Source organism: Saccopteryx bilineata, chromosome 3 (assembly GCF_036850765.1).
Source record: "Saccopteryx bilineata isolate mSacBil1 chromosome 3, mSacBil1_pri_phased_curated, whole genome shotgun sequence".
Taxonomy (NCBI): Eukaryota; Metazoa; Chordata; class Mammalia; order Chiroptera; family Emballonuridae; genus Saccopteryx; species Saccopteryx bilineata.
Genome location: NC_089492.1, coordinates 315,250,423 through 315,261,903, shown reverse-complemented (window position 1 = coordinate 315,261,903; position 11,481 = coordinate 315,250,423). Strand labels below are relative to the sequence as shown.

At 50.9% G+C, this 11,481-nt stretch overlaps 1 protein-coding gene across 1 annotated transcript; it reads right to left on the bottom strand.

Moving 5' to 3' along the window:
- Positions 1-280: 280 nt before the first annotated feature.
- On the bottom strand, positions 281-4,329 carry LYPD3 (LY6/PLAUR domain containing 3). The gene is made up of 5 exons (XM_066271915.1): positions 4,174-4,329; positions 3,491-3,622; positions 2,645-2,815; positions 2,196-2,357; positions 281-1,319 (listed from the first exon to the last, which is right to left on the bottom strand). Exons 1-5 carry the CDS (start codon positions 4,259-4,261, stop codon positions 823-825), a joined length of 1,050 nt encoding a protein of 349 aa, XP_066128012.1. The 5' UTR covers positions 4,262-4,329; the 3' UTR covers positions 281-822.
- Positions 4,330-11,481: the final 7,152 nt, after the last annotated feature.

Here is an 11,481-nt window from a genome sequence, read left to right as displayed (position 1 = left end):
GATGGCAAGGTGCATAGTGCCTGGGGGCAGTGTACAAACCCATTAAACAAAGCTGCCTCTGCTCCCTAGCACTGCTAAAGACCCCATTCACCCTACAATACTGATTAATGGATTCTCCCCAGCGGGATCACCCACAAGCTGGCTAACCCCCAGGAGGCGAAGGGAGTTCAAACTCAGACTTCCCTCAGTGATCTCAGCTCCTCCGTTAAAGGTCAGGGCATTTCCACCTTAGTGCAGTTTCAAGAGGTTAGGAAAAGCAATAGAAATGACTCCTTTAAAACACTGTACAAAGTAATTAAACTTTTATTGAGGCCTTTATGTTCCAGAAACTGACCACACAGAGGCATAAGGCACAATCCCTGCCCTTGAGGAGCTCACAGTCCAGTAAGGAAGACAGACGCTGAAACAATTCCCACAAAGATGGAGGGGGCAGGGCCAGCTGCCAGCAGAGGAAGGAACTATTACCCTCTCCGCCCCCCACATTCAGGTTGGCTATGAGAAAGGGAATAGGAAGCTTATCATTTTCTCTTCTACCATACCCATGACAGTTCTGACTACTCTCTATCCTAGGCACAGAGAGAGACAACAATGGGAGGGGGGCATATTTGCTGCCTCAAAAAAGCTAGACCACCCGTCAGGATATATATACAATGGTAACTTTATTTCCCGAAGCCGCAAACCAGTGCAGCAGAAGCTGGGGGTACTGGGGTAAACTGGAAGAATAGGGGCTGGGCCGGGCCAGCCCAGTCCAGTGCTGGGAAAGGAAAGAGAGGGTACCCACCTGGGAAGGAGGGCAAAAGGGAGGTTTCCAGGTGGAGAAGCTCATAGTAGGGTGCCAGCAGCCACAGCCAACAGAAAAGCTGCCAACCCTGCCGAGGGCGCTGTAGAGCCTTTATTGTGCGTCCCACCTTTGGCAGGGTACTGCTCCTTATTGCTGCGGTCCTGGTGGCCAGCAGCACCTCCAGCCAAGCTAGATTCCTCTTTCCAGGAGGTCTCGAGTTCCACTTTCTTTGGAGGAGTCTGGCTGGCGGAGGCTGGAGTAGATTTGGTGGTAGAGTTGGTTGAGATGGGTTTAGTGGGGGCTGGGGTGGAAGCAGTCACAGAGGTGGTTGGGGTCCGAGTAGTTGGCTGAGGAACAGGCATCAGGACAAGGGGCGGGATCACAGGGGAGAAGTAGGTCTTGTTGCGAAGATCTGAGTTACAGCGAGACCCCTTGCAGCAGGAGCCACTGAGTGTGAACCCTGGGCCTGTCACCGTATCTCGGGTGCAGAACTCATTCTGGACGCAGCCCCGGACTGGCAGGGACACAGTCACATTAGCTGAAGAAGGAAGGCACAGATAGGTAGGTTGGTGGTTGAAGGGAAGGTGGGTAGGCACAGCCAGAATGAAACTTAGAGGCAAGAGCCTCCAAAACAGGGGACAAAAGGGCTCTGGCTCCATTCATCCAAAAGGCTCAATTCAGGTCTCACTTAGAGAAACAACGTCCCAATCTTTGGCATATGGATCACATTTCCCATAGTACTTTGAGGGGATAAGTAAGTAGGCTGACCTACATACAAGTCCATCAATGCCTTGGAAGAAAGGTTTGGACAGGGATACGACACCTACCTTTCTCACGACCAAAGAGAAAAACAAACATCCCCTTCCCATCTCCCTCCTGTCATTTTCCGCATGCCTCTCCCTCAACACTGCAAATATTTAGTCTCAGTCATACATCTCCAATAATACACCTGGCAGAGGATGGCGTTTGAAGAATTTCATCCCCCATGATTCCCTGAGGCAGAGGCCAAGAGGCTAAAATACACATGTCCTAAGTAGTTACATGGGCACCCCAAGCCCTTGAGTTTAAAAGAGTCAACTATGTAGATTCCCTGCAATGTCCGGGTAGAAGGTTGGAGGTTTAAATATAGTACATTTCCTATTGCACATCCCTGCAATCTGCATAAATTATGGAAGTGCATTTCAAAACTAGAACAAAAAGCAACCCTATCCCTATGCTCTATTGGAGATAGAACCACATTTCTCATTCTCAGGATGCTCTAGAAGACAAGACAAGCACTTAGGCTAGCCTACACTTCCCACAATGCGTTGGAAGGGGGTACCCTTTGCGTAAAGGGCTACCATCGCCCAGGGGGCCTCAGCAAGGCTACCACAACTCCCGCAGCCCCGTACTCCGTACTCCGGGGCTCGCTCACCTGCCGTCAGGGTGACGTTGCCGTCGAAACAGGCCTTGTATTCGCGGTCGCTGGCGTTGTAGCAGCTCACGACGGGCGGCGCCGTCCCTTGGCATGCCTCGCGGCTCAGCCCCACGCAGCTGTAGCACTCGGCGCCGTTGGGCTCGTACGCACTCTCATTGCCTGCGAAGGGAGCAGATTGGAAAGAAGGGGTCAAGAAGGTTCGCAAATCACAGAGCCAGGGGTAGCTCCAGCCCCTGTCACCGCCCCTCGACGACGCCGGGTCAGCACTCTGACCCCGCCCACCCTGTGAACCCGCCCACTGAGCCCGCCCCTAGCGTCCCCAGCAGTGAAATCGGCCTGTCGCCTCTTGGCCCCGCCCCAGAACGTGGCCCCGCCCCCAGTCATTCGGCGTTCTGGCATCCGCAGCTTGCGATCGCCTATAGCGACTACACTACGCTCCTACCGACCTGCGGGGGTGAGTGCTCGCGTGGTGAGGTTGAGCTTGGCGTTGCAGCGGTCTTGGGCACATTGTTGGAGCTGGACGAAGGCCAGAAGCCCGAAATGGTCCAGTCCGCGGTCATTCTTTCCCGGAAGTCCCGAACCACAGCCGCGCACTGCCAGCGAGAATTGCCCGTGGACTGCGGAGAGGGGAAGGGGGCGGAGTCAGAGGGGGCGAGGCGCTCCGAAAGAGCCGATTCCGGAGAAAGATGACAAACGGAGGGGTGGGACTTCATAAAGCTGAATCCGAGGGGCTGCCGGCTGACAGACACTGAACAGAATCAAGAAAAAGGGCGCAGCCGCAGAAAGCAACCTCAAAAGGAACTGAGAGACTGACAAGGCACAAGATTGGAGAGGGGTGGGGCGTCCTGAGAGCTGTGGGCTCAGTAGCGGTGGGATGGGGTCAGAGCGCCGGAGCCTCAGCCTAGAGAACCTAGAAGACCTCTCCAGGAATCACCATCACCACTGGATAGGAGAGGCTTGGTTGGAGAGGAGAACATTCTGACAGGGACAGAAATGGGTAGGGACGGTTCGGTGATGGAGCGGAAATAGATATGGTGTGTGCTCGAATAGGACGAGGTCCCACATCCCGGCACTCGTATCGCCCCACCCAGTTCGCAACTCTCAGCCGCTCACCCCTCTAAGCCCTGACTGCGTGGTAGTGTTGAAAGGCCCCGGCCAGGCTGAAAGGGAAGGATAGAGCTGTTTGGAGGGGTTGAGACCAAGTTCAGAGGGAGGGGTGGGACTATAAGGAGGCGGGGCCTGGCTTGAGGAGCTTGAAGGAGTGGGTACATGGACCACGCGGCCCCACTCACTGGTCTCCACGGCCCCCACGGCCTCTGTGCAGACTTCCACGCCTGGCGCGCACTTCACGGTCTTGGTCTTCTGCGGAGAGCATCCGTCGTCTGCTTTTTGCACGCAGCTGTAGCACTCCAGGGCCTGAGCTCCTGGGGATGCAGGACAGAGTGACCCCTACTTAAGCCTCCCCCACCCCCAAAGGAGAAATAGTCCTTCCCACGCCCTCTGTCCCCAGAACGAGACGATCCTATTGCACACCCTTTCCCAGGCAAGAGTAAGAAAAATCTTTCCACAAGCTTAGGGTCATGGGATACACTGGGTCCCTTTCCTTCAAGCCCCTATGCCTACAGTGGGAGTAATTTTCCCACAGTGCCATATGTCCAAGGTGGAGGTCTCTGCCATGGATAAGGAGCACCTCCCCACAGTTTTCCACTCAGGATGGGAGAATTTTTCCCACAGATGGGTAGGCTCAGTGAGGGGTCCCTTCCCACAAGTCCCCTCTGACCAGGTTGGAAAAGCTTTTCCCACAGCTCCCCAGGACAGGAATCCTCCCCACAGTGCCCTCTGCCCAGGGCAGATGATCTTTCCCTCAGCCCTCTGCTCAGGATGTGGAGATCCTTCCCACAGCCCTCTATGTAGGAGGGCTCCTCCCTAGAGCCCTCACTCTGCCTCCTCCACTCCCTCCCCACAGTCAACCCACCTTCTTGAAGCAGCAGCGGCAGCAGCAGCAGCAGCCAACGTGTAGTCCGAATCACTGCCCGGGCCCCTGCTTTCCTGGTGGGGTGCATGATTCGGTCCTGCTCCCTTGGTGTCCCCCCTCGGTGTGCCACCTCCCAACCCGGGTCCTCTTACCTGAGCCCAGGATGAGTAACCTCCCCTCAGGCAACCCTAGCCCTGCCCAACCGGGCCAAATCAGCGTCCGCTGTGGGGCAGACACCCGCCCCTGGGTGCGTCACCCACAGCTACCAAGGAGAATGGCGGGAGTCCAGGTTCCCTGACTTCCCAGGAGAAGGCTGTGTGCTTGAGGTTAGAGGGGAGAGTGCTGGGGTTCACAAAGGGGTCTACTCAACACTTGGCACTCACTAAATATTTAATAATTGCCTACAGTGTGCTGACTTTGGTCTGGGTGGCCTGGAGGTTGATAGAACCAGTGCCTGTCCTCACAGAACTCAGTCTGATGGGGAGACAGATATTCATCAAATAATTATACAAATTGTTATTTACAACGAGGACAATGAAGGAGTGGAGGGAGCTACAGGAAGATGTGGAGTCTAGAAATGGAGGCTGGTCACTGAAGCTTCCCTGATGATGTGATTCAAGTTATGGTCTCAAAGCATAAGCAGGTCGACCGGGAGCAGAGAGCATTACAAAGCACTGGAAGCAGTAGCAGGTGCAAAGACCTAGAGGTGGGAAGTAGCATGAACCATTCAAACTCAGAGAAGAGAACAGCACCTGGACTCAGAGGGTAAGGAAGGGAGGTAGAAAGTGAGACAGAAGCACCTGACAGGGGCCAGATCATTTAGCACAGGGGTAGTCAATACCGCCCACTTTTGTATCTCTGTTAGTAGTAAAATTTTCTAACCACCCACCGGTTCCACAGTAATGGTGATTTATAAAGTAGGGAAGTAACTTTATAAATTTATAAAGCAGAGTTACAGCAAGTTAAAGAATATACTAATAATTATTTACCAAGTACTTTATGTTGGATTTTCGCTAAGTTTGGCAGAATAAATCTTTATAAAACAACTTACTATAGTTAAATCTATCTTTTTATTTATACTTTGGTTGCTCTGCTACTGCCACCATGAAGGCAGGAACACCCACTAGTGGTCGGTAGGGACCAGGTTGACTACCACTGGGTTAGCACATTTCAGGCCCAGAGAAGGGATTTGAATTAATTCTGAGAAGGGTGGAGAACCTTTGAGAGGGTCTTAATCAGCTGGGGACACAATCAGGTTTACTTTCTAATATGATCAGTCTGGGAAATAATGCAAATATCCAGCAAGAAGTGAATGGGCCTGACCTGTGATGACACAGTAGATGGGATGTCAACCTGAAATGCTGAAATTGCAGGTTCAAAACCCTGGGCTTGCCTGACCAGGTGGTGGCGCAGTAAATAGAGCATCGGACTGGGATGTGGAGAACCCAGGTTCGAGACCCCGAGGCCACGGGCTCATCTGGTTTAAGCAAGACTCACCAGCTTGAGCCCAAGGTCGCTGGCTTGAGCAAGGAGTCACTCAGTCTCCTGTAGCCCCCCCCCCCCCCCCCCCCCCCGTCAAGGCACATATGAGAAATCAATCAATGAACAACTAAGGAGCTGCAACGAAGAATTGATGCTTCTCATCTCTCTCCCTTTCTGTCTGTCTGTCCCTGTCTGTCCCTCTCTCTGACTCTCTGTCTCTGCCACAAAAATAAAACAAAAACCCTGGGCTTGCCTGGTCAAGGCACATACAGGAAGCAACTACTACAAGTTGATACTTCCTGCTCTTCCATCCCTTTCTCTTCTCTCTAAAATCAATCATCTTTAGAAATAATGAATGGAAAAAGGAGTGGTTCACTAATCCTGTGGAATGCTACACAGCAACGAAAACGACAACTAATGGCCTCAGTCACATGGATAAATCTCAAAACCTTCATGTTGAGCTGAAGAAGAAACCTTAAATTAAACATACCTTGTAACTCCATTTATCTGAAGTTCTAGAACAGACAAAACTAATCAAGTTGAGAGAAATCACAGTAGGAGTTACCTTTGGCTGGAAATTGCCTCAATGGAGCAATTGTGGGGGCTTCTTACCCACAATCTTCACCTGGGTGGTAGTTACATGTGTGTGCAAATATGTAAAGAATCACCAAGCTGTGTACTTACATTTTTCACTGAATGTACATTACTTTAAAGAAAACTGTCTCTGTGACCTCTGTGTAAAAATGGAAGAGTCTAAAAGGGGAGAGAGAGAAGGCCCGGAGTCCAGGGAGGGGGCTGGGCAGTTTTCCAGGTAATAAAGAGAAAGGCAGCCCATGACAGCTGGCCAGGGGTGGGCTTGGCATTCACAGATCATGGTTTTCTGTAACACACTATCACAGGCCACTGCCATCAGACAGGGCCACACTGTGACCACGATGGAGCGAGACACAATCAGGACTACTGCATCGCCATGTCTGAACACAGAAACAAACAAGAGCACTGTGCAAACCACAAAATGACTAAGCATCCCCATATTCTGGCTAATATAAGTGACTGCCTATATTATATTGTATTGTATTATATTGTATTATGTTATATTTATTATGTGATATTATGTTATGTTAAAGTTATAGCTTTAATCTTGCTTTGTTTCTCCTGGCTCATAGATAAAATTTATCTACAGCAGTAAAAATAATGGCTGTGTTCATAAAGATATTATCTGTTCCCCAGACCCTGTTGGGCATCCCCATTCCCAACAATGACTAGCACCTCAGTCACATAGGTGAGGTCACTTGGCATCATGCTGAGAGAGAAAGTGAATGACAGCTTGTGAGATCATTTAGCATTGGCCCCCACCTCCCTGCCTTCCCAGCCTTGGTATCCCAGTCCTACTTATGGTTTGCTATGTGACCCTATGTTAAGTGTCTTCACCTCTCTAAGCCTCTGAGGTGTCTTTTATAATAAAGGAAGGAGTGTCCTTCATGGCAGAGCGAGGCCATGTATCAAGTGGCAAAGTATCAAGTCTGGACTTTTTTAATTCTGCCTCTGCCATCCTCTTGCTGTGTGACCTCAAACAGTAGTGTCTCCTTCTCTGAACTTTGGCTGCCTTCTTTGCCACATGGGTCTGAAAATCCCTATCTCTTGAGTGGTGGAGGGAGGTCGGCTGATAATACTATTGTGTGCTCAGAAACAGGAGGCCCTGCAGGCCCTAGCTGCGTGGGAGAGTTTCAGGGAGGAACCACAACTGGCTGGACCAGAAGAACTCGAGTCTTGGGAGGGAATGGGACCAGGGTGGAGAGTCTTCTCTTGCTCAGGCCTGCCCAGATTCTGGGTGCTGACCCCTCCTGGCCCCAGACCAGAGAACAGAGGAAAGTTTGAATGTGGGGCCTCTGCTTAACCTGCTCAGTGACTCCTCAGAGGTCCCTGCAAAGAGGTTTAGAATCCGGTTCCCCAGATGGATGCACAGAGGGCTCAGTGTGGAGGCGGTCCCCAGCGCTGGAGGTCAGACCAGGGCCTCAGACAAGCCCGGGGCCATATCCACTATGGGTTTCCTGTTCGCTGGGACAGGGCAGGCTCTGAGCCCAGTGACGTTCCCAGCCTGTCTCAGACCCAGTCCTTCCAGTATACTGTCTTGGATGTGTCAGAGAAGGGATGGGGTTGGGCAGTGCTGCCTACATAAATTGCAGGGCTCAGTGAAAAATGAAAATATGAGGATCAAGTTCAAGAGGCAGGAAAGAGTACCATTAAAAATACTAAAAATAGCTCTGGCCAGTTAGCTCAGTGGGTAGAGAAGCCTCCCAAAACACCAAGGTTGTAGGTTCCATCCCCATCCCCAGTCAGGACACAGAAGGCAAGTGACCAATAAATGCACAACTAAGTGGAACAACAAATTACTGCTTTTCTTTATCTTTCCCATCTTATCTCTGTCTCCCTAAAATCGGTCATTTAAAAAAATTTAAAATGCTATAAATAGAAACACTTTCTTCCACCATTTCTCTCAACCTCTCATGGTGTCTAATGTCATGTTCCCTTCACCACAGAGGCACTTGTGGGGCGAGAACAGACCCTCATGGGCGCCTAGAGACCCTATGTCACAACTAGAGCAACCTGGTTGTGGGTCCTTCTTCCACCAGCAGCCCATTGCCATGCCCGCCCTGAGGTGCCATAAGGCACACGAGCCTCACCCTGAGCTTCCCATGTATACACAGGCCCTGCTGAAGCTGGAGGATGGCAGTGGTCACAGGTAGGGACAGGGAGGGACGGAGGGCAGAGCAGATGAACCCATCTTGGGGCGGTGGGAAGTAAAGTCGAGGCTCCAATCTCCCAACTCATACTTCACATCCCTTCAGACTTCACTTGCAAAACACAAATTCAAATATATACAAAGTAAGACTTTCCAGACAGCAACCACAGAGCATTAATCCTGAGAGGGCTTTTCTGAGCACGGGGCCTGTGAACTACACTGGTCACATGTCATGAAGCTGGCCCCAGTAAATGCCCAGTTTGCACAAGAGCCGAGGGATGAATTGACCCAAGAATGCAGATGTCTCTCACCTGAATGTAGGGGTCAAGGGACACCTAGGGTCACCAAAGGCCTGGGGATTAGGGTGTCAGCATCCTAGGACTCAGAAGTATCAATTCTGGAACCTCAAGGACTCTTGAGACTGGACAAACAGGAGGCCCAGGTCCAGAGGAGATGGGAACCAGAGAGACTGAATGCCTCATTCCAGAATGGGTAGGAAGCTACATCTCCACAGTGACAGCCGAGCGTGGTCCCTGTGGGGAACCCAGCAGACTGTGGAAGCCTAGAACAGGCCCCTGACACAGCCTGGGAACAGAGAGCTTCTTTTTAAAATTTTCATTTATTTGAGAGATAAATGGAGGGGGAGAGAGAGAAACATCAAATCGCTCCACTTAGTTGTTCCATCTAGTTGTGTACTCATTGCTTCTTGTATGTGCCCTGTGCCCTAACCAGAGACTGGACCTGTAACATGGGCACACCAGGTCAACGCTTTATCCACTGAGCAACCAGGGCAGGGTCCAGAAGGAGCTTCTTGAAGTAGAGGACACCTTGGATCAGACCCAAAGGATAAAAAGTTCTATTGTCCCTAGTTCACCACATCTTTCTCATCCATTTAGTCACCATTAGACACTCCCTTAGCACGTAGTTTGCACTAGGCCCTTTGCTGTGCATCAAGGACTCGGGAGTGAATGAACTAGCTCCAGTCTCTGCCTCTGGAGCATCTGACTCAGCCGCGAGAATCAAGGAAGGCTTCCTGGAGAAGAAAACATCTGAGCTAAAATCTAAATGATGAGTAGGAATTGGGTGGAGAAAAATGTACAGTACAAGCAAAGGGAACAGTATTAAGACTAAGAGATGAAAGGGAAAGGGAAGCTTTTTTTTTTTTCTCACTTTCATGGAATTAAATGTGCCCTATGGTGCTGGGGACACAGTAATTACCAGGACAGCCAGCCCTGGCTCTGCCCTCATGGAGCTCCCAGTCTATAAGGACACAAATCCATTACCAGTGATAACATAGGTGTTCAGCGATGGGACAGGGCTCAAGGGGTTCCTGACCCACCCAGCCTAGGCAGTCAGGAAGGCTTCCCAGCTAAGATCTGAAAAACGGAGAGCTAGCTGGTTAAGAGCAGGGCACAAGGATAACCTGTGCCAAGGCCTGAAGGACAGGAGCCTGGGAACTCCTAGGAATGCCAAGAGCCCAGTCAAATCAAAAAGGGTGGAAGCGAGATTAAAGGTTTTTATTTCTACACTATGAAATGGAGCAGAGGAGCCCATGCTGAAGGAGAGCAGAGAAAGGCCACGTGGAGGAGAGGAGAAGCAGCCAAGATGGCAAAGTGCTGAAGGAGAAGCCAGTTTGTGTAGAGTTTGTGCAGAGAGAAGGATATGGAGAACAGATGTGAGTAAGGCTGGTGAGGTAGAAAACTTTAATTCTAAGAATACTTGGATAAGTCAATGGCTTTGGGAGCCCTGAATGGAAAGGGAAGTGTTTTCCCACTGTGTGTATTTCTTGCCCACCAGGTGCAAGCTAGGATTAAAGCTAATGGCCCACCAGTTCTTGGCTTCATGGTTTCATTACCATCTGTCTGAATCAAATGCGAACCTGCACGGGCCAGGCAGCTGTGATAGTGGCCGTGGCTACTGGCTTTACATTTGGCATAGTCTGTGGCAGGATTTGATACAGATCGGTATGGAGTCACCACCACCTTTGAGTGGTGGAGTAGAGGACTGGCTGCTTTTATGGTTGCCAATGGCTGTTTTTTGGGGGGACCATAGGCTGGCTGACTTTTACAGCTATGCATGAGGAAACCGAGAGCTCTGTGGAAGAGTCTACCTGGGACCTGCAAACTGAGCAGCGGAAAAAGGTGGAGCAAATGTGGGAGAAACAGATGCTGACCCTGGAGCTGGAGCAAGCACCGGAGGAGGTTGACCAGGTTTGCAAGATTCACTTGAAAATGGAGCAGCCACTGGAGAAGGAATCACAGGTTCATGAGTTGCAGCATGCCCTGGATGTTGTGGAGAGCCAGCAGTGTTGGGAGGCTGGAGCCGGGCTGCAAGGCCCACGGAGCAGAAAGCAGCAGCTGCCTGGGGCTCGCGAGCCTAGCAGCAGGAGCTGGTGTTTTCAGTTCCTCTTTGGAGGATGAGGAGAATCAGGCTGGAGTTGAGATCCGCAGTCTCCAGGAGATGAGAGCCCAGCAGCAAGGAGTACCTACTACACCCCTGGTAGGTCTGCGATTTTGGGATACAGGGGTGGCTGCCATCATGCTCTGAGATGGAAATGCTGACTGCCATTGCCATGTGCCCTTTCTTGGGACAGTGTAAGACCTGCCAGGACAGCAGGAATGAGGGGGGTGGTTGAGGCCCCATGTGCATGGACTGATTCTGGACTATGACCAGAGTGGGCACTAGCTCCTTTGTTGGGTGGACTTACGGATCTTGGACAATGTGAAATACCCTGATGGGGGTGGGGGGCGGCTTTGCTGGAGGCCCTTCCCCTGCCCCAGGAAGCTTTTCAAATAGCTAGAAGAAGGCTGAGGACATTCTGTGCTTTTGGCAAAGTGCTCAGAGACTGGTGAAATGTACCCTTGTAATTGTTCAAATTGTATGATTTGTCATGTTGTAATTTGTGTAATGTGCCTAATTTCCTTGTGCAGGAATACTGGTGCTTTAGATTGTGAAGTGAGCAAAAGGGATGGAATGTTGGTCAAATAAGTTTGTAAATATTATATGTTTGCTCGCTTATACTTTGCATTGGGTGTGAAGGACAGACTGTAAGCAGGCAGGGTCATTATAGCCTAAGGCTTAGT

Bases quoted from the DNA above. Each gene is read 5' to 3' on its own strand.
- LYPD3 (XM_066271915.1), bottom strand. From the start codon at position 4,261: ATGCACCCCACCAGGAAAGCAGGGGCCCGGGCAGTGATTCGGACTACA. The intron at 2,816-3,490 runs GTGAGTGGGGCC...CCCTCTCCGCAG, and splicing joins CGTGGGGGCCGTGGAGACCA to TCCACGGGCAATTCTCGCTG. The intron at 2,358-2,644 runs GTCGGTAGGAGC...CTCCCTTCGCAG, and splicing joins GCGAGCACTCACCCCCGCAG to GCAATGAGAGTGCGTACGAG.